This window comes from Larus michahellis, chromosome 18 (assembly GCF_964199755.1).
Source record: "Larus michahellis chromosome 18, bLarMic1.1, whole genome shotgun sequence".
Classification (NCBI taxonomy): domain Eukaryota; kingdom Metazoa; phylum Chordata; class Aves; order Charadriiformes; family Laridae; genus Larus; species Larus michahellis.
This window is the reverse complement of record NC_133913.1, coordinates 896,269-920,464: the sequence shown is the minus strand read 5'-3', so window position 1 is coordinate 920,464 and position 24,196 is coordinate 896,269. Positions and strand designations below refer to the sequence as shown.

The 24,196-nt window shown below is 46.4% G+C and overlaps 1 protein-coding gene across 1 annotated transcript in view; it reads right to left on the bottom strand.

Annotated features, from left to right (window-relative positions):
• SKAP1 (src kinase associated phosphoprotein 1) overlaps positions 1–24,196 on the bottom strand; it is a 156,417-nt gene that overhangs the window by 116,939 nt on the left and 15,282 nt on the right. The window contains exons 3-4 of the mRNA XM_074562154.1: positions 22,517–22,542; positions 8,340–8,456 (exon numbers count right to left, since the gene is read on the bottom strand). Coding sequence (XP_074418255.1) covers positions 8,340–8,456; positions 22,517–22,542 — 143 coding nt within the window. The remainder of the gene's footprint in view (positions 1–8,339; positions 8,457–22,516; positions 22,543–24,196) is intronic.

Genomic DNA, 24,196 nt, shown 5'->3' with positions numbered 1-24,196 from the left:
GTTTACCCTGGCTGCAGACAAGTCATTCAAGCAGAGGAAGAATGTCCTTCACTTCCCTTGCTAACAACCTCATTACGCTCAATATTCTAATACCAAAAAACATGAAACCCAAATCTTTGCTATAATCACAGAATGGTCAGGGATGGAAGGGACCTCTGGAGATCACCTAGTCCAACCCCCCGGCAAAGCAAGGTCACCTAGAGCAGGCTGAAGAGGCACGCATCCTTCCAATGGGTTTTGAATATCTCCAGAGAAGGAGATTCCACAACCAGTGGAATGCACTTCCCCAGTACATTTCAAGTGCCTGATCTAGAGCATCTCTTACCCCTGTTCCTGATGAAGTATGTGTGCAGAACCCACCCAATATTTTGTCGTACTACTCATGTATTTGGTGAAAGAATGACAATTCTAGATTTGCTGTAAGCCCATTATTACTGGTGCCAACGAACTCAATGCCTGGCACTTCTGCAAGGGCGAAACACCATTTCCCAAGTCATGGTGAGGCCCTTGGTGCCGACCAGGGGCTCTGGGCATCCCAAGGCTGCTTCTGCATGGCCACAGGGCTGACCCAGAACCGACAGCTCTGCCACGCTGCCCAACCACCGCACCTCGGCATCCCACCCGCCAAGCAGGTCAGTAACGAGAGACACTGGTGCCTGGTAATTTAGGAAACTGGAGTCACTTTCTTTCGAAAAAGGGCAGAAGAGACACTGTGATGAAGTTCTGCCCTGACACTTCGTTAACTTACATTTCCTGCATATCGATCCCTCTGCTGGGGAGAATCTAGACACACAAAGTGTTTACGCCTTGGATTTACATACTCATGAATAAAAAGGCCTTTAGGAGGCGGGTGCGTAAGTTACCCAGCCCCCAGCACAACAGTAACTTGCGCATTGATAATTCACGTGTGTTTGACATGAGGAACATGCGATTCGCCATGAGAGGTAGCTCTATCCCGGCTCCTGACAGCTGCCACATCACCCGGGACCACGCACTCGACAGCGCCGGCTCCGAGCCCCCCCCAGCCGCTGAAACCATCTACGGGCCGAGGGCATCCTCCCCCACAATTAATTTTAAGCTGTGTTCATAAGCCAACACGCCCTGTATTCACAGAAGCGCACTGCTGTTAAGCCGCTTACTAAAAGAAAAAAAAAAATCCACATAACACCTTGTCGTTAAAGACTGTCCTCTAGGTACGGAAAATAAATCTGTTCATCTGATCCTGCACTTATGAAGCAATACAAAGAAACTTTAATTATGCTTTTTCCCTGTCGGCAAACAGCAAAGGCGGCAGGATTTTTGCTTTAGAAAAGCCGCATTAATAAGTTATCGGCGTTTCACTGACTTCTAAGCGATTTCCATTATAACTCCTGTCTGAGGCCCCACAGACCCACCGAACTGCTGAGATTTTACACCACACGTTTCATAACGTTTCCGTTTTTCTTAAGAGCTCTTGCGATCAAGGAATTACTTGACAACATCAGCTTAAACAAAAAAAAAGAAAACAAACAAACATCCCAGCAGTTGGGCAGAAACCCCTTTCCAAACCACAACCCAAGGCATCCAACACCCAGGGACCAAATCACAAACACATTATTTTGTGTAAAAACAACTCATGCTTTTAAAGCCAGCACTTGAATCCTGAGGTTGATGGTCCTCAATTGCAAATAACCACCATGAAATCACATTCCATTTAGATGTGGCAGCTTAAGGGATAGGCTAGACTAAAAGATTTGGGAGCCCGATCTGGTTTTTGTCAGGATTATGTCCCAAAAATGCGGGTCCCTCCGAAGAGATCCAGGCTGCCAGCCCCGCACAGGGCTGAGAAGCAACAGGGATTTGCGTTCCAGTCCTCCCCTCGGTGTGTTATTTCAACACTTCATAAAGAAGAAAATGCTTTTACGGGGTGCAGGGGAAGATTAGGAGGGAGATTAGACAAGACAGAAGGCACTTCCCATCTCCCACCCTTCCACAGATGCCCTTAGCACAAGAACAGCCTCTCACACCAACTTCTAAACATCTCCACTTGAGGAAAAATGACTTTGAACTCAAAACATGCACCCACAAAGCTGCGGGCTCGGTCGGGTGCCCTCGGGACCAGCATCCACAGCTCGACGTGGCCAGCTGATGGAAGCGATGGCCACAAGCCTGATAGGATTTCTGCTGCTATCACTCGCGCTACAATTTGCTGCAGCTGTAAAACCCCAAACAAGAACATGAAGCCACTTTGGGTTGGGTTTGGTTTTGGTGGGTTTTTTTCATTTCTTTGTTTTAAATGAAAGCTGAAAATCTTGGTAGCATTACTCTCGCTGCTGCTTGTTCTCCACACAGGTCTGAGCTCTCCGATATAATTTATGCATCAATTTCTGGCAGCCTGCAAGCAACCCACCCTCCTCCTCTCCACCCCGAACAAATAATCCTTAATATAGAGGTGAGGCGAGTTGGTCTGTATAAAATATAGCCAAACCTTTTGACCAGCCAGAGTACCGTTCCAGGAACTTATTTGCACAATGCCAGAGACATTATCACACCGGGCTTGAAAGCGCTAATGTTATGGTGCATTTCCATTCAGAAAACGATAAATCAAAGCCCATGAGCTCTGTAGCTTTAAGGGAGTCTGATTTCTTTACAAACTGTCAAGCAGTATAAGTAGATATTTTTTTTGAAAACATGTTGTTTTCTTATGCATGGATTTGTGGCTGCTCTCCTCCCCTTGGCAAAACTCAGGTTGAACTGGTCAAACCTGCCCCAAGCCGTGGTGAGGAGAAATAACCGATCTGTGCTTTAACCTCTCGCTCCCTCGGGTTGTTTGGATGATTCTCGAGATTGAGGAAGAAAATGAGCCAGGAAAAACCCCCTCGCACCCCTCACAAACCCCCTCCCCGAACGGCTCCTACACTGTTTTGTACGTCAACAGCAAGTTTATAATAACCTGGTCAAAAGCAACAAAAGACATTTCTGGACATCAGGGAGGCAGAGATAATTGCTTCTAATGGTATTTGAAAAGAAAAATATAAAGCTTTCAACTCCGGCGTAAGAGGCGTTTCCACTTATCTGCGGGCATTCAGGATTTGATCTATACAGACCATCAAACTCGCAGATACGCAGCGTTTCTGAAGCAGGCTCTTAGTCTGCATTTTATTTCATGCATTTGGTTATTACACCTGAAATTTGGCAGCGTTTGGACCACAGCGCAGGCTGAGCGCCCCAAGCCACACGACCCCCCCCCTCCATCGGTCACCTGGCGCCCCACCACCGCTGTGCTTCCTGGTGCGGCAGACATCAGGCTGTCATTGGGGGAGAAAACCACAATTTCCACTTTTGGTTTGGAAAAGCAGAGACCTGCTGTCCCGCCACCGACACAAGGGCTTCACGGGAGCCCACCCGGCTCCGACAGGGCTCCCGCGGCGGGAGAAGGAACTCCCAGAAACACCTGCGTTGGCGGCTGGAGCGGGGGGTGGGGGTTGGTTGGTTGGGGTTCTTTTGGGGTTGGTTTGTTTGTTGGTTGCGTTTTTTATTTAAAAGTAACGAGAAAGCAGCCGCCGCCCGCGCGGGTCTCGATTGCGCAGCCCCGCGGGAGCGGCGCCGCCCGGCGCCACAAGGGGGCGCTGCAGAACTCCGCTGCCGCCGCCGCACCCCGCCCGCCCCCGCTGTGACTGCCCCCCCCCCCCCCCCCCCCGGGCACCCCCCGCACCCCCCACACAGCACCGGGCGAAACCCCACCCACGCCGCGAACCCCCACGGCACCGGGCACACCCCCCCTGCACCCATTGCACGGCACTGGGCAACCCCCCCTGCGCACCCCTTCGCACAGCACCGGGCACCCCCCCCTGCACGGCACTGCACACCCCCCTCCCGCACCCATTCCAGAGCGCTGTGCACCCACTGACCACCACCACCCCCCCCAACACCCACCCTGACACCGACACCTCTGAGGTGCGCTCAACCCCACACACCCAGGTCACCCCCTCCCACACTGCGCAGCACCCACTGCCCACCCTGTACCACTGTACCCCCGTACGACGCGCCCCCTCCTTCACCCGAGCCAGGCTGCACCCACCCGCACCCCCAGGTACCACTGAGAACACCCCTGCAGGCTGCATTAAAGCAATTAATTCCATATTTAGGAAGAGATTCCTTAGAGTTTAGAAGTGTGTAGGAAGCACTGGGGAAATAGAAGCAGGAGCTGTAGTGGGAGACGCGAGGACTAACTACAAGCAGGGAGGCACGCGTGGTTCACAACAGTACGGACTTCAGGGAGGGAGGATTCACTGCTCCAAAACACCACCATGAGGGACCAGGGGACGCCCTGGGAGACAGGAACACCACGGGTCACACGCAGAGGCTGGAGGCTGCCACGGTCCGAGCAAGAAACGTCTGAAAGAAGTTTAGAGGCTTCTACCCTGGATTTGCACCCTGGCATGCCAGAATCTGGGTTCTGAAGAGTTATGTACAAAACTCACTTTGGTACTTATTTGTTTCCCTACCCATTTCTATGTTCTAGACAGCCAAACATGAGCAAACAGGGCCTTCTCCAGGATGCAAATGGGTTCAAGAAGTACCTGGAGATGTATTAAAGACGTGCCACCTCTTTACAGTTTCTAACCCCCTCAAAACCTTTAGCATCACGTTGCCTTTGTGTCTGTTTCCCCCATCCTCATCCCATCCCCCTGGGGCACAGTGAAGTACCATCCCATCTACCACCCTCCCCACCTTTTAAGACAAAAGCCATTTTTAGCACATTTTTATAAAGCAAAGGGCATTTTTGCTAAAGGATTTGGTTTTAAGATACTCTGAACTTGCGTATCTAAAAAAACCCCAACACACAGTACCAAATGAGTTGTAAGGATGCTCGGCCGAAGTTCTCTGCTGACATGACAGAAAAAATCTTGGAAGCCAGAGGCAAGATTTCTCACGCCGGAGACCATGCCTAACAGAACCCATCAAGTACCTCCCTGTCACTCTCAGTTATGCTCCCTTCCACGCGCTAACAGCTACCTGTGTAACACAGAAGAAAATATATTGTTGCTTTTGTTGTTGTGCCACGGCCATAGAGCCGGCAGCCAGGCGCAGTGGCAGAAGGCACAGTGGCCCTCACCCCTCAGCTCCATGTGATCCCGGCTCCGCATCCCGCCGAGCGAATCACCGGGATCCCAGCTCTGCATCCCTCCAGACACCCCACAACCATCGCAGAAACCCCGCTAAGGAGCCGCGGGGAACCCCAACTGCTAAAGCAATATCTAGAGGTGCTAACATAAAAGACGCGCAACTCCCACCCCTCAGGACTCTGTGGTATCCACCTCACGCTTCAGTAAAACCAAACGAACGAACGCTGGCAAATTAAGTGATCCACCAGTTTAAAAGACAAAACATCTTTGAAAAGTCTTCAAGTGGTCTGAGCGGAGTACATTACATGGGAAGTGTCTCCTAAGAAATACTTATCATTATAACAGTACTTAGCACTTCCACAGCGCTTCCCAGCCTCCCAGCACTGTACAAACATTAGCTTCTTAATCACTCATTAGGGACGATCCTATAGAGCTGGGCCATGCCTCATTGAGTAAAGTAATCCCCAACTCGCTCAGTCCCTCTTGCTCCCTCCAGAGACAACTTGGAACGTTCTCTGCGATTCCCACGAGAAGTTCAGAGCGAGCAAGGAAAAGCCTGTTGAAAATGAACAGCAGTGGATCAAACTCCCCCATTTTTCATAGTGAGGATAGAGAGAAGCGAGCATTGTCCCAGCAAGAGACCCGCTTCCATTGAAACCTTGACTTAATAAAGTTGGGAAATTCAGGAATTCTAACAGTGCTGTGGGCTTGTGCCTCAGGACATGACCTCTTGTTGTTGCAGAACAGGGCTAAGAAGGGATGGAAAAAAGCCACAGGAATGACAAGGATGTTCCCACGACCTGCCAATTCATTCTTCTTGGCCACAGCTGGCTGGCTGGCTCACCCCCACGCATCACCTGTGCTGCCCGAAAGGAGCAGCTCTGGGTCACCCGGCTGTGTGACAGCAGCACCCCGAAGGCCTGTGGTGGCCCAGGCTCCAGGGACCTTGCCGGCTAAACGGGTAGGAGAGCGTGGAAGCAAAAAGGGGCACAGTAAAAGTGAACAGTTCCCACTCGGAGAAGCCAAGGCAAACCAAAAAGACGAAAATCAGCTCATGCAATCTTAAAACTTTCTACTTTTCCTGCAAGGATGTTGTCATTCAGAAACTGAGGCTGTTTGACACGCCCTTCAGCTTAATCCACTTAGAAGTACCAATTTAAACTAATTTTTAAATTAATTAAAAAAGAAAAAATCATTGTCCCTTCTATTAAAAAAACCATTGTGCCTTCATCTTCTACAGTGAAAAAATTAAGCAAAGAAAACAAGCAAGCAAAAAAAATAATCCCCCAAGTAACCAAAACAATCTGTCAGTAAGTCATCACAGAAATTCAAAAACCCAGAGGAAATCACAGCCCCGATCCACAGCCATCCCCCTGGCAGATATCTAGAAAAATTCATTCTGATGATGCCCCTACGAACCATGGCAGGGCAGAGAAAAGGTTCCAAAAACCTGTGTTCAGCCTTTTCTCCCTTTAACGTCATTGTTTCAGGCTACCAACAGCCTGCATCTAATCAGCCAAAATTGCTCAACTTTCATCCAGAACGAACACACACCGCGTCAAGCCCACGATTTGCTGTTATCCAGCATTCTGACCAGTTTCCAAGAACTAACACCTCATTTTAATGTAACTGCTTTCGATGCCAGCTTTCCCCACGCCCCTCCTTTTTGTAGTATGTAATTTTTCTATGTTATCAATCTCCTCGCCATTCACCCATTTGGGCATCCTTCCATCGAGCCTGGCATTTCATCTGTGTCTGAAAACTTCCAGTGGTGCCAAGTGTTTGCATACCTTGCAAGTGTTATGTCAAACTCTGCCCCTCGGAGCTGCCAAAAACCACCACTCAAAGTTAGCAAAGCAAATATCTCCTTAGACAAGCTTAATAAACACGCCAGGAGAAACTCTAGACTTCATAAAGACGTTGCTCGCCTGACGAGGCCAAGCTTGAGGTCTTCAGCACCCTTTCAAGTCCCATTTAGGCCAACATCCATTATCCTTGTCACACGTTCTCCATCCGCACTCGGCATAAGTGCATCATATCTGAGCACACAGATTATTTAAAACAACCAATCCCGAACTCCACACCTCTTTTCATGCTGCAATTACCAGCTATCAGACCAACCTTGTCTCTAATCAGTCTAAACGAAGCCATTTATTTTATAGCATGAATCAACACATGCAGCAGACAGGCCTGGCGTTCCGCACTGCGCGGAGAAGCTAACTCTGGTGCCCATCAGCACTTATGGCCTCATCCCAAATAAACCCTTGTTTCTTCGTATTCTTGACTGATGACTAGCGATTCACTAACGAGAGTGGGAGTAGACATGAAAGAGTACATTGAGCAGGGAAAGGTGGAGAAGAGGAGGGACGGAAGCAGAGAAAAATGAAAGAGGAAGGACAAGGCCAGGGTGGGGGGTAAGAAAGCGTAGGGGAAAAGTGCAAGGGAAGGGAAAGAGGAGGAGGAAACATGATCTGTGGGAAGCGGGAGATTGAGAATCTGAGGCCAAAGCAGTCAAGCCTTCACTAGGGCCCAGAGATAACCCCTGAGAAGATCAGAACAATCTCAGCTCTGGAGGCTTCCATTTCAATAGCTTATCACAAATCCATCACTCCTAAACCACCACTCACGCAGACACGAGCATCACAGAAACTCTTTGCCCAGAAAACCCTCGTCCGATATTTAATGCTTTGGAAAGTGCCCTTGGCCTTGGATGCCAGCTCCCATCCACTGCTCGCCTGGGAGGGCTTCTACGCTTGCAAGAATAACCCCCAAATTCCCAAGCACTAGAAGGTCCCAAAAAAAAGGCTCTCCAAAGCAAAGCACTCTAAAGAGGTCTAATCTTCAGAGGGTGGGGGGAAACAAGGTTTGGGAAGACTCAGCACCTTTGAAGTGTGAGGCTGAGCACCCAAGAAGAAATGCACCCAGAAATCACACATTAGCTTCGGAAAACAGTATCCACCAGGTCAAATTCTGTTCTTCTCCATCACTGTTGTCAATCCAGTTCACACCAAGATAATCAAGAAATACATTTAACTTAGCAATACTAAATTTGCAATTGTCATAACATTTTATAGTCACTGATAAAACAGGTACCAGTTAACGAACAACAAAAAAACCCCAAACACTTCCAACATTACGAGATGGATGGATGACAACAGGGAAGTCATACTAGATTGCACTTATCTTTCCATCTTCTTCACTCAAGGACTTCAGAAAACATCAGTGACTTACCATCATCCTGGAAGTCTGATGGCAGCGAAGCATCAGATGTCATGGAAGGGGCCAAACTCCAGCTCTGATTTTCATCAGAACTGTCCTGTCCATAGCCAGCATCATGCTGATCCTCTCCTAGAAAGAGAAGGAGAGACCGATTTTAGTGAAAGGGAATCATTGCTAAACCCAAATCTTATTGCCTACAGCATGATACGTCTCTTCTCCTGGTTCCCACCTTTCACTGGAGTTCTATACAAAACCTAAAACCACTTTTGTGGATTTAAACCAGATTCGTCATTTAGGGCCAAGGCAGCACGTTCCTGCTGCAAGAACACTCATGCTGGGTATGTACAGACTTCACACCTGGAGGACATACAAGGAGGAGGCTGGAAATACCCGTCTTGAGGCCAAACTACCAGAGCTATGTCCAATTCCTTGTTCTTGCCCTCAGCACATGACCTCTGCATCAATCAGCCATCTGTAAAGTGGAGGACTACGCTACCTGCTTCACTAGAATGAAGAATCTTCCTCTAATGTAGGAAAAAAGCTTTGAGATCCTTAATTGAAGAGTGGTAGGGAAAAAAAGATGGACTTCCTGTGACAGGCAGTCACATACAAATTAACAAAGCGACGTGTCTGCGTGTGGAAGCAGGAGCTACTACCTCCCCAGACTTGATGTTGCACGGAATTTTTCTGTAAGCAGGCATTTTGCGAGGGAATTTGCTGCTGGTATTGGATTTTATGCAGAAGGCACTTAGATACTGCAGTTACAGATGTTAATATCAAATTTTAATATAAATGGAGCACATCTAGCCTACCTGTAGAAGAAAATACTACTCGCCCTAAACAAAGGGGAAAAGTGGTCTTTCAAGCTTCTGCCTTGTGTTTCCTGAATACACACAGCCCAAACTGCTGATAACAGAGGTAAAGACAGCTGCTTACTCATTCAACACACAACAAACAGCAAGAAAGGTGAGTTTTCAGCTGATGTTAATTGCGTTCAAACACTAAAAACAAGTTTTATCTCAGCAAACAGAGGAACTGTGCCCCACAGTTTAAATCAAGCGCTGATGAAAGGGTACCAAGGCCTGGGACGCAGGTTACAACGCTCTTCCTCCCACCAAGAAACACAGTGGAGACGCCGCCAAGTCTCCAGCTGCAGAAAGACGTGACAGAGTATTTTAGATGTGTTTTATTTTCCACATCCCAGGTTGCAGCCTCCCCTTGCTTGCTCCGAGCATGAAGCTCTCGGAGACCCTGGGCTCCTGCATTCAAGGGCACATTTTCAAGAAAACTTCAATTCTTCACCAAAAGGAACAATCTGGCTGTGAAGAATGTAACAAGCACAAGATTGTCCTTCCACAGACCAGCTTCTTAAAAAAACAAACCCCACTGGGTGCCAGACACCATGACAGTCTTGCTGATGTTATAAGCTCAAAGGCCTTGAAAAACCGATTGAAGATTTGACTTTGAGATTTACCAAAGGCCAATGGGGGGTCAGCGACAGAACAGAGGGGTCCCTGGCAGCCCACCACAACTTTCCTAACAGGAAAGAGCCCAAGAAGTAACCACAGAATGGTTTGGGTGTGAAGGGACCTTAAAGGCCACCCAGTGCCACCCCCTGCCCTGGGCAGGGACACCTCCCACCAGCCCAGGTTGCTCCAAGCCCCGTCCAGCCTGGCCTTGAACCCCTCCAGGGATGGGGCAGCCACAGCTTCTCTGGGCAACTTGGGCCAGGGGCTCACCCCCCACACAGCAAAAAATTTCTGCCCGAGCTCTCATCTAATCAAATCTTTTTCCAGCTCTACGCTCACTTGCTTCCAGCAGCCATCCTAACACGCAGTGCAGAACAGTAGATTCTGGAGAACAAGGAAATTCAGAAAAATAACTTTTCTCCTTTTGGGAGGTGCATCATTCAGCATCAGCCTTGCCAACCTCTCACGCCAAGAAGAAAGCTGCAGGTCCCTGGCTCAAAAGGGATCAGGCACCTGCAGAGGTGGTACCACAGTTGTCTGCCATCCACGGACAACTTCTCAGGCATGAAGAGTAAGCGAAGCACCTTCCTCTATGCTACAACAGACTGAAATTTCACGCATGCACCTCCACAAGAAATAAAAAACTCACACAATTAGGGGTTAAAAAGCAGAGACTGAAATGCCCCGCTCGGCTGGGCAGACTCCGGGAAGTGGAGTGCATCCGCGAGCACCACTGACCGCCTGACCTTGGAGAAGTCATTTCAGAGCTTTGCTCGGTTGTGTGTGACAAGGGGATGTTTCTTCCCTGTTTTTACTGTAGCATTTTGAGATCCTCAAATAAAAACGCTCTAAAAAGCTGCTACCAAAGAGCAACAGCTCAGTGTCGTAGGAAAAAAGACAGCGTTCGTTCTGACGAGGAGGAGCCTTCCTCCGCGCCACAGTGTTGCAGGCTCAACTACCCGCAGCCGTGCGAGGATGCCAGCATTGAAAGACAGTTTCCATCAGCCCGTTCAGCCCCTTAAAAAGAACAATTTTCTTCCACCCAAACCGCACCGCATCAAACCCAGCTTTTCAAGCGAACACGGAGGTAACAGGTGGTCCCCTATAACGAGATACAGGTGCAGGATTATTGCGATAACGAGCAGACTGTTCCCGGTGTCTGAGGCGCAGGAGGCAGTGCGGCAGAGGCACGGCTCATGCACTGCTGCGTGGCTGCACTAAACCATTCGGAACAAGAACAAGGGCCCAATCAGGAAAGTTACTTGCAGGAATAAGTCACCTTTAACGGCTTAACGGCAGGAGAAGCTGTTACGCACGTCAGCCACGGTGAAGAATCAAGCCACAGGTCCCTGTTTTGACAGGATAATTCCCATATGGGGGGGGCTGTCACTGCAAACACGCTTTTTTTCTTGCTGTCCCCACGCAGGAGTGGAAACGGGGGTTTCACGTGTTCATACAAGATACCATAACCCAAATATAGCCAGGCTGCAGCGTGTACATACATGTATCACGCCAAACACAGCGGGGCTCCAAATTGCATGAGCTGCTGCAACACAAATCAACACAAACAAAGGCATTTTGTTTGGTTTAATATTAGGAATATTTTCCAACACCACTTACAGTTTCAGTAACAAAAAAAAGATCAACAAAAACTCTGCACACATAGCTACTTAAACCAAATCCTATTTCCTTTCCATTTGGATTTGCATTACGAGAACTTCGTGTGCTTTAATCCACTTCTCCATAAAGTTTATGGAGCAGCAACAGCTAGTTGAGTCCAAGCAGAAAAAATAACCAACAACTTGTCAGGGGCCAAGCTATTGTTCTGAATGAAGAAAAAACTCATTAGCTTTTAATGAAAACGCAGGGAATAAAAACCAAATAGCACAGAACCCCAGCAAATAATTAGTCTGCACCTGACGCAAAGCTGCTCTATCTTCCTACTCAAATCCTCAGCAAAATTCCCCAACTTACACTCTTTGGAGCGTGAACAAAAGCAAGATTGACTCTAAGGGGAAAAGCAAGAGGTTTCTTGGGCTTATACCTCAGCCAGGGGCTCCCCTGGCACTATTTGGCTGCCCCCGAGTGTGCTAAATACCCGGCTTCCTTACTTCATGATAAAAAAAAAAATGAAATTATGCCATCTTTTAGCTGTCTGACATTTTCTGCAGAAACAGTTTCTCGCACAGCAGCGGAGAGAGGGGCTTGAAGGCATTCTGCGTAATTAACACAGATATCACGCCTTATATGTATCGACCCTAAGCAAATTACAGAGAGGACAGATTGCGTCTCTGGTGACAGGGGTGTCCCCAGAAGAGGGGGTGGCAGTTCCGAGCGCAGGCCCTTTGGAGAGCGGCGTCGGTCAGGTCGCGTCAGTCACAGCAGATCCCTGCAGGACCCGCAGCCACCACACAGACCCGGCAGCAGGCACAGACGCAGCCTCCAGCAGACCCCCTGCATCGGAGGGGTAAAAATTGACCAAGAGGAGAATGAAAAGAAGCCAATTAAGCATTAAGAGGGCTCCGAGAGAGCAGCACAAGCAGGAGCTACAGGAGAAAGAGTCTCCACCATCAGGGAACACACTGTTGCTTCTTCCTCCGCAGCCTCAAGTCTCTGCAAGGAAGGGAATAATCGGACCTTCCTACGTGCTCTGGGGCTTGTGGTGCTGGAAGGAAAAAATACGAATCCAACCTCTGCTCTGGCACAGTCGCAGGATCTGGCAGATGTCAGGTCTTCAGACTAATGTTAGAAAAACCTCCGTTCAGGTTCTGGTTTTGCTGTAATTCTGTTGTGGCGGGGTCAGAACATGCCTCCCTGCCCACCTCCCCCCTCCTGCAGAAGCAGGAGAGGACAGTTACTCTCTCTGAAGGCTAAAACCTCTTACTGAGACCTCAGAAATCAAGTTCCCCAAGACTGAAATTTTTTTCTCCACATATTTACTGGCAAAGAAGTTTTCCTTTCCTTAAGCTGCAGTTTACCTCTCATGGTGGGGGGAAGAAAAAAAAAAAAAGAAAAAATACCTGAATTAATGCATCCTGGCAGACACAGGAAGAGAAACAATCTAGATAGGTGAAAGGGCTTTGTAGTGGAAAAAAATTCATCTCCAGCAGCTTGTTAAGGGAACTGCAATTAAGCTTACTTTGCATTCAGTGAAGGTCTTTATCTAGGTACCTAGAGTTTCATTAAGCATCTTTTTAGAGCATAAGAAAAATCAATACCAAGCGAGTTCCATTTACGCTTTTATGATAAGCTCGTTCATGCCAAAGCGGAAGTAAAATCCCCAACTCGAGTTAATATTCAAGGAAACGAAGTTCCTGCTTTAAAGTAATGACTCCTTAGTATCATACTACAAATAAAGGTCTCTGATCCAAATCCCATCTGCCTTCATGCTCAACAGTGTTAATATCTCTAGATTTTCAGGGACTAATTTAGCAGTAATGCATTTCCCAAAGCAGAGCTGTAAAAGTATTATCAATACCATGGTTTAATATCCCTTACTACAATCACTTGCTGAAATTATGGAGAATCACATGGAAACACATCAACAGAGACGCACCCACACAGTAAGTACTGCTCACATGTAAATATATTATAGTTTAGCTTTTGTAATGTAGTTAAAGCTCCGTCAACATCCCTATTATAAATTATATACCTTTTTAAACACACTTATGTGCTAGAAAATGTATGATGTTTCTTTTTTGAATGCCTTAAAGACTTCATCGGCTCCTAAGCACCCATTTGGATCTGTGTGGTTAGCCTCTGTGATTAATATGCGAATAGCTCAGGTTTTGGTGGATGCAGATTTTCCACACCTTCTTCATGGGTGCTATTGACTTCCTTATAGTACCAGTGCCTGGGTAACATGACATTTGCCTGAAAACCCAATTTTTTCTATTGCGCATCACTGCAATAGGCATATATGTCCGCCCTCTCTTTCCTGGCTGTACTACCAGCAGCAGTATTATTAACAAACTACGAGAGAAATCTCTTTATATACAGATCTCAAAGTGTTTATCCCCCTTAATAAATATTTTCTTGGATGCGGAGATCACACACAGAAGGAAAATAACTTTGTCCCTGGCTCACGGGGTAAACAAGGCCATGGTGAGAGCAGGACCCGTCTCTGCGTACGCTGTGTTTTATCAGCGGGACAGGTCTACCTCATGGCAACAGGGTCAAAAGCAAAGAGAGGGACCTCCTCGCGCACAGGAGGAGCCGATTTATCATTGTTTTAGAAACATCGACCCAAACAGGTCTTGGCTGGCTGACAAGTGAATCCAGTCCAAGCCTAATTTTGTTCGCTCAGTATCCAGTTTTTTTGGCTAATTACATGCAGTAAAGCAAATTAATAGCCCACTAAAAACGCCACTTATGTTAAAAACCCAAGCCGAAAGTGGGAAGCTGTGTCGCGGAGGCGAGTTCGCTGCAGTGAGCCCCTGTGCCCAGCAGGTCGGGCTGCAGCGCGCAGCATCAGCCGCGGATGCGCGGCATCAGCGCGGCCCCGCTGCGCCCGCCGCCGGGCTGGGAAAGGCAACAAACTGCCCGGGATTCATAAAAAAAAAAAAAAGGAAATCCATCACGGTAGACTTCCTAAAGCTTTCCGGGGTGCAAAACCTAGTCTCATTGTCGGCGGGGCGGGAGGAATCAAAGGCTTACAACGGGTCCAAGTAGTTTATTACACTGAAAGGAATTCAAGTTTTGCAACTCTCAGCTGGGAGAGAATAAACCCAAAGGATGTTGAGAAGCTCAGGGCAGGCTGGGGTTAAATTATTTTCTCTCTCTGTCACATGGCAAAGGAACTTCATGATTATATAAAACAGAAGATAACCTGGAAGTTATTAATTCATAGGTCTTTAATCTGACATGCAGATACCCAAACCGAAGCCTTCCCGCAACTGATTACGGGTTTATTTCCGAAAAGAAAAAAAGCAAGCTACAACAATAGAAAACCCAACTCCTACACACCCCCCAAAAAAGCCACCCCACAAATGACACATGAGATTTGCAACTTGGAAGCCTTGCCCGAAAGAGAACTTTGGCAGGGTTGCTCTGTAAGACAACAAAGCGCATTCTCATGAATCCTAATAGCTGATGAGGTTGGGGGGCCCAAATATCCCCCCCTGAACCCATGAGGACAAGAAGAAGCTGCTGAGCTCACACTGCATCTCTCCCATCACTCTATTTTCTAATCTCTTGCCAGCCCCTTGTGTCATTCCCCAGCTGAGCTCTCCTCTCCAGTTCTCACTGTCTGTTTGCTCTCCCCCTCCCTCCCCCTCCAACTTCCTCCCCTCCAGCTCCTCTCTCGCAATCCTTGGCACCCTTTCAGCAAAGGCACTGCATATTCCGCCTCTCAAGTGGGCAGCAGCTACACAGAACAGCTGCCTGACAGGGGAAGCACAGCACACTTCAGCCTTGCTTAGGAACAAGCCTGAAACCCAGCACAGCAGAAGATTCCCACGGGATGTAAACAAGTAAACAAGATTTATTCTTTCTTTTGTGACCCGGTAACACGTCAGTAAAATACAAAGCCCATCCAATGTGAGCAAAAAAACCCAGCCTAAAGCTACCAACAGTTTGTATTTCTGTCTGCTGATAAATTATTCCTCTTTGAAGAGAGAAGGTCTTCATTTAAAGGATGGGGATACTGAGGCAGAGGAGGATCACAAATCTGTGCTTTGGTTCATCCTCTGAGGTACCAGCTCTGCTAGGAACATGGAAAACAAGGTCTGCCAAGCCAGACCCTGCGCTTGTGCAGTGCAATAGTTAACAAATAGTTCTGCAAATACAGTTTGGGATCTAAAAAAAGATGTCAACATCATCAGTACTGAAGAGGGGACTACAGGCCAAATAGTTTTGAGTAACGTCCGTTGTAGTGTCAGGAGGTTCAACGTATTTTCTTAGCCAAAACCCTTCCAAGCGCACAAGGAATAAACAGAACTAACCCACGAGGGAGCTGGAGTTTAGCGAGCATATTCCAATGACAAGACACAAGGAGGCTGTCTTGCCCGTATCTGCAGCAATTTTCACTGTTAAGAAAAAATAAGTACAGCAAGCGAATGCAAAGACAGGAGCGTACGGCAGAGCGATGGGCTCTCTAGGGACTGGAGGAGATGCCCATTAGGCATTTACGATAATGCAAAGGATGATCTTACAGTGGTGTTTCAGGATGGAGCCTGACTAAAGGGCAGAATTACTACTGTAGGTGACTTGGATGGGGTTACTGCTCTACAAACCAAAGTCACTGTGGGGAGAGCTACTCAAAACTCCAGATTAGAACCAGCTGAAGGCTTGGAAGACTCAGGAATCGGGACCCAGCCCCCCTCCCGCTGAGCGAGGGCTATGGATGCAGAGGGGACCAACGCCCCCACTTCCAGCAAGGCTCAAAGGTATAAGACAGGGCACTCCTTTCCCTAAGGGCTCCAAAACATCTTAATGGACAGAGAATTTACATCCTTTTTCCCCATTTTCGTGGAGCAGGAGGGTCTATTACCCACTGCAAGAAAGCTCAGATGATGGTATATATGAATGCTCTCGTGCTCTATCCCCAGCGGGGCAATTTCTTGAACGTCCTTCTGTTCTGCATGAGCACGGAGCAACGCTTGGGCAGCGTGTTCATCTAAGCACATTACAATAACCCTTGAGATTTCTTTATAAAAAGAAAGCTGCAGCACATTCCTATTACGCAAACAAGTTCAGAAAACACAGAGGGTTCATTTGAGAAGGCTCTCTATCTCCAAAGCTGCATATCAGGCAATTTAGACAATCTAATAATTAGAGTATTTTATTAACTGACCAAAGCGAGAGCAATAGAACTTGTTAATATTTAACTTACAGGGGCTCCCCAAACTGCTGTATATTTAGCATCTTTACTGACATTTTTATACCTTCCTCTTTATGGTGCATTGCTTTATTCTTAAGAGTCTGGTGGGCTTTGACCCCCCCAGGGAGGGAAGCACGGGATGCTGCTGAATGTGAGCCAAGAGGGCAAGTTCTGCCCAAGGTGTTACAAATTGGGATGGGTTTCAAAGGACTATGGGTGACTTGGTAACTCCACCGCTTTGATTAATGAAGTAGAGATCGGCAAGCAGCACCTGGTAATCCAAACCAGGAAGCTTCCCTCAAGTTTGTAAGAAGTTTTAAATCAATGGGCTGGTTTAAAAAGAGTTCAAAAGCCCTCCTCATTAACCTAATTCTTCTCAATAAAGGTCATGAAAGTTTTGACATTAACAGCAGAATAACCCAGCCAAACCGCTAGTTGCTGTTACCTAGTCTTTCAATCCTATTATAAATTCTACAAGTTCTTCATTTGCTGGCTCCAACTAAAGACTGATAACAGTAAACCCAAGTATTTAAAAAAATAAAATCAAATGACATGTTCTTGTTTGGAGGCTTTTCCCTTCTCCTCCCCTCACTTCATGCATTGAACACACCCAGAAAGAAAAAAAGTGACTAACGCTTTCGAGAAATGCAGAAATGGCCTTTTGTATTCCCTTGCGCTACAGCAATATGAATGTCTATCAAGGGTAAACATCTCCCCCTTAATTTCTGTGCACTCGCCACCAACTAACCCTATTTCTGACCACTACAGACCCCCACTCAAGGTGCTCACTGGAGCAGCCTGGGTCCAGAGACCTGGGGCAAGGTGGGATGTCACACTCAAGGGCTCTGCCCAGAGTTTTCTTGTCCCTCCAGCTGAAGGGTGCTCCGTGCTCTGTTGGACTCCCAGGTGGGTTTTTTTCAGGGTTTTAAAACTTCATGATAAGGGGTGGTGGCTTGGTTTCTGGTTTGAACATTCAAAATGCAATAGCAACAGTTTCCAAGTTACACAGACCCCTTGATTTTTCTACTCGTATATGTAAATAAAAATGCAGACACACCCCCATACAGCAGTTCCCAGAGCACAGACGCCTTCCTCCTACCTAGGACAATTTTCCAAGCAGAGCGTTCTCTTTTCTCCTATAATCATTACTTGCCTCCAAAATTTGTGCACAATACCTTAGGTAGCAGAATAATTTATAAGTCCATGTAAAAGCAAAGCTGTGCAGCTGCTCAGAGTTTGCAAAACTATGAAACAGGAGGGATTTTAATGCAAAAAAATACTGTCTCTACACAGATTAGTTTGCCCAGAGTATAATATATATACAGAGGCAGGGAGCTGCACGCTCAGAGCTGCAGGAAGCAAAGCTTCAGCGCTGATAAAGGGACCCGTCAGAAGTGTTGATACTAAAGCTTTTCTTTTTTTTAAGTTAAAGAACATATGCCTGTGTGTGTATTTTATTTTTCATTAATTAACTCTCTGTTCCACATACCACCCAAACACATCTTGGACTTTAGACGGCATTCTAACAAAAGTTTTTTTGTTTTCTTTTTGTCTCTGTGTGTTATGACATTTCAAGGGTTGTAGCTGGCACTCATGTTTATAAAGCAGGGGAATTCCACGCATGGCGATAGAATAGATATTTTAACAATATGTTACAAATATTGTCAATTCGATATTTTTTCCCTTGCGTTTTCAAACACATCATAAATCTAGACTAGGTTTCTGTGTATGAACCCTGCTTACCACTGAGCTGGAGACTCTTGGCATGAACGCAAAGAGGGTTTTTTATAAATAAAACTTAGGAAAATCACTATGCACTCCATTAATTCAGGAACACTCTGCCTCAGCTTCAAAGGGGATCTTTACAGTAAAGATGGTGTTTTTGCTGCTTTAATGATTTGCTACTTGTACTTGTCATAACTACACGAACCAAGTATGCAATACCAGGGAGCAGCGGTTTGGGGAAATGCACAGTTCCGTCTCCCATCCAGCTCCGCTTCAGTTCAATTCAAGAGTTTTGAGGCTTTATATAGAAAAGCTACTTCATAGATCTAACACTTGAGGCCTTTGTGTAACGCCAGTTAATGAAAGAAAGCTACATGCGTGCCCTGGGTATGTACATACCTCGTGCACTGCTACGACATCCAACCCCGGGAAGAACCAGCGACCCATGAAGTCACACCCGAGCCAAAGTAGGGCCGATAGACGTAAAACGATACATGCTTCGTCTAAATAGTATATACTATGAGATAAGTGGCCTACTAAGACTTTCCACACTGTTACTTACTTAATCCTTTTACAGAACATGAAGGCTCCCAATTTTTAAGTCATGTTTTATCCTGGATTGTCCCTTACCCCACCTCCCTTCCATATAGTTATGTTTTTTCCTCCTACTTACATTTTCTGGGGTTAAGGCACAGAACCGGGAGAAGCAGTAAAACTGGACCCAGTTCCTGGACACGCCTGCAGATGCTCTGGTACCTTAAGCACATTTCTTGAGCCTCAGTTTTCCTAAATTTCATAAATGGGAAGAACAATCCTCGCTCTCACATGTTTTGGTTACTTACAAATGTTTTAAGAAACACTACTATTCAGCAATATACATGCAGCACTTCAGAGAAGACCATTTAGGATGAACTTTTGATGAAAAGACAAAAGTGTTGTCATAAGCCCAATGAAAATAAATCTGGTTTTATTCATCTATTTGGGATTTTCTTCAAAACAAAATAAAAAGTCATTGCCTACAACTGCATCCACTGTGAAGTTTCTTTAGCGTGAACGAGCAGGTGGAAGCTGAGTTCTGTGCAATGCTGTGCTAAGGGTTCACCCACCCAGCAGAAAGACCCAGGTACCCACAGGAGGATTTGGAGGGACAATCCTTTGCCAGCCCCAGGCCGGAGCCCTCGGCTGGAGGGGCAGAGCCACATTTTCTCCATCTCCAGAGGTCTGTGTCTTCAGGCAGAGCGTTATAGAGCAACTCGTACTCCTGAGTATCTCTAAATACTGTATGGACATCACTGATTTAATCTAACTCACTTCTACCAGTGGCCATATTGTCTTTTCACACTTGCCCATCATTGCATGTCTTTTGGGTTTGGGAATGGAGAAGCTGAAACACATCAGTGACAGTAATTTAGGGCAAAGTCCCACCCAGCAAAGACAAACTTGCAGCCTGACCCACAGCTCTCATTTAGCCCCCCACACACCTTTTTCTCCTTTAATCCCTCCTTTTGCATTGCTCCCTGTCCCTCCATTCTCTTCCCAAATACTCTTCTCTTCCCTCCAGTCTCCCTGTCCTCCCATTTCATGCTGGATTCCCTTGCAGTACCCCAGAACGGCCTCTCGCTGCTCCCCCAGACCACGCGTTTCTTCCAAACCAAAGCTGTTGCAGAACATTTCCCCTGCACTGAATTGTGAGAAGAGACGGAAACAGCAGAAAGGAACTTGGGGGAGGGCTCCGGCTGACCCAGCTCCTCTCCAGATTTTCTTTGCCAACTTTCCTTAGCTCCCTTTCCACAAAGGGGAGGTTGCTGCAAGACAGCAAAGGCATGCATGCATAAAATATATTAAGTGTATAAAATGCTTTACATAGGCAGACAGCCCTCCTCCAAAAGGAAATACAAGTCACCCTGGGGCTCTGTTCACAGAGCGCCTACGGAACAAGGCAGAAATACTTTGCAGCTACACACTATGGCCAACAACATCACCTGGTGCCTATGACTTGGGCACAGCAATTCATCCTGCGTCGTGTGCTCTGTTCAGTTACGTCTTCCTGACACTGCACTGATCCGCCCAACTCATGCTCAAGACCAGACCAACAGTCCATTTCATATACGTCTCTGCCTGCTGGGAGATGTCAAGACCAATTCTATTCATTTCAGCCAATACCAGAAACCAACAGGTTGGGATAGCTGGAATCACCGAGGTTTTAGTCTTCAGAGGGATTTCAGCACAGCTCTGAGTTCAAGGAGCTCAGTTGCCTTTACCAGATGTGGTCACAAGTTGTGCTTAAAGCCCTTTAGAGAAGCTGGTTACTAGATATTACAAAGAAAATCCCAAAGCTTCTTAGAAGAAGTCTTTTCCTTTGCCACATCAGCCTGTTATTTAAATGCAGTGGCAGTGCAGCTAGGCAGATAATTTATACCTGTTTTTTGCAGTCCTCTTATGTGTCTAGGCACATGAGATTTTTATTTTATTTTTTTTTTATTTAAAACCAAGCCCCACATTGTTGTTCTCGGGCTCTTTTCCATTCAACATGCACCAAGTTCTCATCGCCACCGTTCCTTCCCCCGGCAAGGCATCACAAACCGGAGCTGAGGCTCTCGAGGTGATGTCCGCGCCCATGTTTTCACTCCCAGGTTGCCCTGTTTCCTTAGTACATTTTTTCCCCAATAATATTAATTCCCAAGGTGACATAGGGACACATTTAGAGATACCTATATACCTGAAGATCCAAATACTTGTACAGTAATTCCTAGCAGGCATTTAAATGAGCTAGGCACTTCATTTGCAAGTCTATACACAATTCTACAACGCAGTCTTCCTAATATGACTTAGGCTTCCAACTCTATAAAAGAATAAGGAATATTTCAAAAGAACAAAAGCATCCCTCCTCCACCCTTTACATTGTATGAACTTTCAAAATTAAAAAAAAAAATCTAATTTTGAGCCCTTTTATGTGTTCTAATCCTCTCTCACTCTTTTTTTTTTTTTAATTTTGAACACAGCTGTCTGTTGTACTTTCTCAAATGATGCCAGATGCTGGGTTCATCAACCAAACGCATGAAAACAATGGTTTGAAAGCAATTAGAAGCACCGAGGCTGCACCGAGGCTCATATTAAAATGTGATAACACTGTTCTAGTGGGAATTGCAACGCTGCTGCATTTCTGACATTTCTGTGCTGCCAGACAGACAGGATGTGCTGGAAGTGGGCCCTGACCGAGGAGGTAACATACTGGAATTTATTCCTGGAGTAAATGAAGGATTAGCTGAGTTGGAACGCTCGCAAGGATTTTTATTACAGCCCCAGCTCCCATCTTGTTTGAACATTGGCAGATCCTTCTGTCTGTGCTCGCGTATCACAACCATTATTTAAGGAAGAGGGACGAACCCACCAAACCACACACCGTGGCTGTACCCATTGCCCCAAATCAGGAATCGGAGCTGAGCTCCACTGATCCGATAGAGTCAAAGGAACTCTAGGTCAGCTCCGAGCAAACACATATCCATCAATTGCCCCGAATATACAGAAGTACCCACTGACACGGCTTGTGACCTGCAGGCACCCTGGAAAGTTTAAATCATCACCCGCATTATTGCGGAAATGAAGATCAAAGTCACAATCAGAGTCTCCCAGCTTGTTAACAGACATAACAAGAGATGGTCACGGTCCTGAAAAATTTACAGCCTGACCATTTGTCTACACCTGGAGGTTGATTCAATTTCAAATTTGGGTTAACATGAAGCAACGGGACCAGAGGAAACTCCCTGAAGGTCACCCAACAGTCTTCGCTCCCAAGTCAACGGTCCATGGGAATGTACAGCCCTTTCTGAACTTTATTAAGCCTTTTCTGGAGACACAAGTTTTGCAGAAAAAATTTCCTGCGCTTGTCCAAGACAATACATTTATGTCAGCACTGCAGTTTTGTATCACTTGCTCTCAAGGGGAAGGAGAAAGACTTCTGTTGTTCAGAAAGGATACTAACCCCAACTCCTGCTATCGCCCTCTCTACAGCTTTGCCCCTTTCTGCCCCTAAGAACTGCCACACGCTTACATTCAGTTTAAGCTCTGATCCCTGTTGACCTTGCATAGAAGTCACCACACACATCCAGCCCTTCCCAGCTCCCTGAGCTCATAGCAATGAGAACTCACCCCTCCTTCCCCTGGCTCGTACTCACCTCCGGGCAGAAATTCCAAGTGGTACCTAAAAGACCAAAAAGAAAAAGACAGATATAAGCATACATTATTTTCTTAATGATTTGTCCCAGCCTGATTAATAAGTGACAGATGGGAGAACTATGCCAGAAGTGCCGCCAGGAACTCAGCAAATGGTCACCACGCACGTTTTGTACAAGAAGCTTCAAGAGGAATTGCAAGTCCTACAGATGCAACTGGCCCCTGCGACATCCTCTGCTACCCAGGGAACCTCCTCCACTTCTCCTCCTCTTCAGCAGTTCCAAAGGCTCCCAACTTCCTTCCATTAGAACAGGTCTCTCACACCAAAAGCAATGGTTTACGTGACCTTTTGCTTTGCAGCCTTAATTAAAGGCCTGTAAAGGTCCCTTCCAACCCAAGGTATTATATGATTCTACTCTGTGACTCTTTTCTTTGCCTCATCTCACCCCTTCCCTCGCAGCAGCGCAGAGGGCAGTACACACACTGCCCAATTCTGGCCATGCCAGACAAAATCCTTCACAATTTCTTAATTTCTCACGCTTTGAGTGCATCTTGGGTTGACATCAGAGTTATTTTAATAAGGGAACAGCACTGACATGTTTTGGAAACAGATCGAGGACTGGGGGATAAACCACAAAGTGACCCATTCACGGCAAGACGTGTAACAAAGGGGTGGTCTATAGGCATTAGTGGCAAGAATCCAGTATGTAAAAATCAAATCAATTTGTTTCCTCATTAAAAGCTTTCATGAAGAAAATGATTTAACACAAACATTCAAGCTACTGACACAGATTAATTAGAAAACAACAACAGAATTCTGATTAAGGGCACAATATTTATTTGACTTGTTTGCTTTGGACATAAAAAAAATAAAAAATGTGCACAGACAGAAGAAACTTTCCTGGGAGAATGGGTTCAGTGATAAATAACAGCTGTATGATATTGAAAGAGCCACACCACAGTGCTTTGTAGTGAGAAAGGGCTGCAAATTCCTCTGGGCCTTGGGATGCTCCTGGCAGTGGTCCCCCATTTTTACAACAAGCTCTTTCCTAGCCATCCTTTGGCAGCTCCGCCTTATCTCTCAAGCCCAGAGAAGTGACACGACCTGCCCAAGGTCAGGGGAACCCCTGCAGCAGCTCCATCCTTTTGCTTCCAATCATCAATAGTTACTCAACATTCGCTTTGAGAATTCAAACATTATGCAACATTTGCTTTGAGAAACCTTCCTGGGCTGAGCCTCTGCTCTGCAAGAGGTACCTGCATCTCCTCCAGCCCCCAGGCCCCGCATCCCCGAGAGCTGAAATACTTTTGTCTCCTGAACGGACAAGGACTGTGAGACAGGACAGTAAAATGACTTCTTGTTTTGTGAACTTTTGTCTCTTGTGCTTGAGAGACTGTCCTAATCTCCCCTGAACATGTTTTAGTGATAACATTTACTGCACTAGGACCAAAATGATTTTCTGTCACTTCTAATTCCAGTTCAATAAAAGTATAAGAGCTTTGTTTCTAACCTCTGTCATTTTTAATACAGTAAAATGGTTTAAAAAAATGTAAAATTGAGTTCCATTTCCTACTGGACCAGCAAGCTCATGTTAGCTTCACTCTGATCAAATTTAAGGGGGGGGAAATACCAAAAAGATGCTTTGCTTTTTTTTTTTTTTTTAAGCATAAGGAAACAGTCA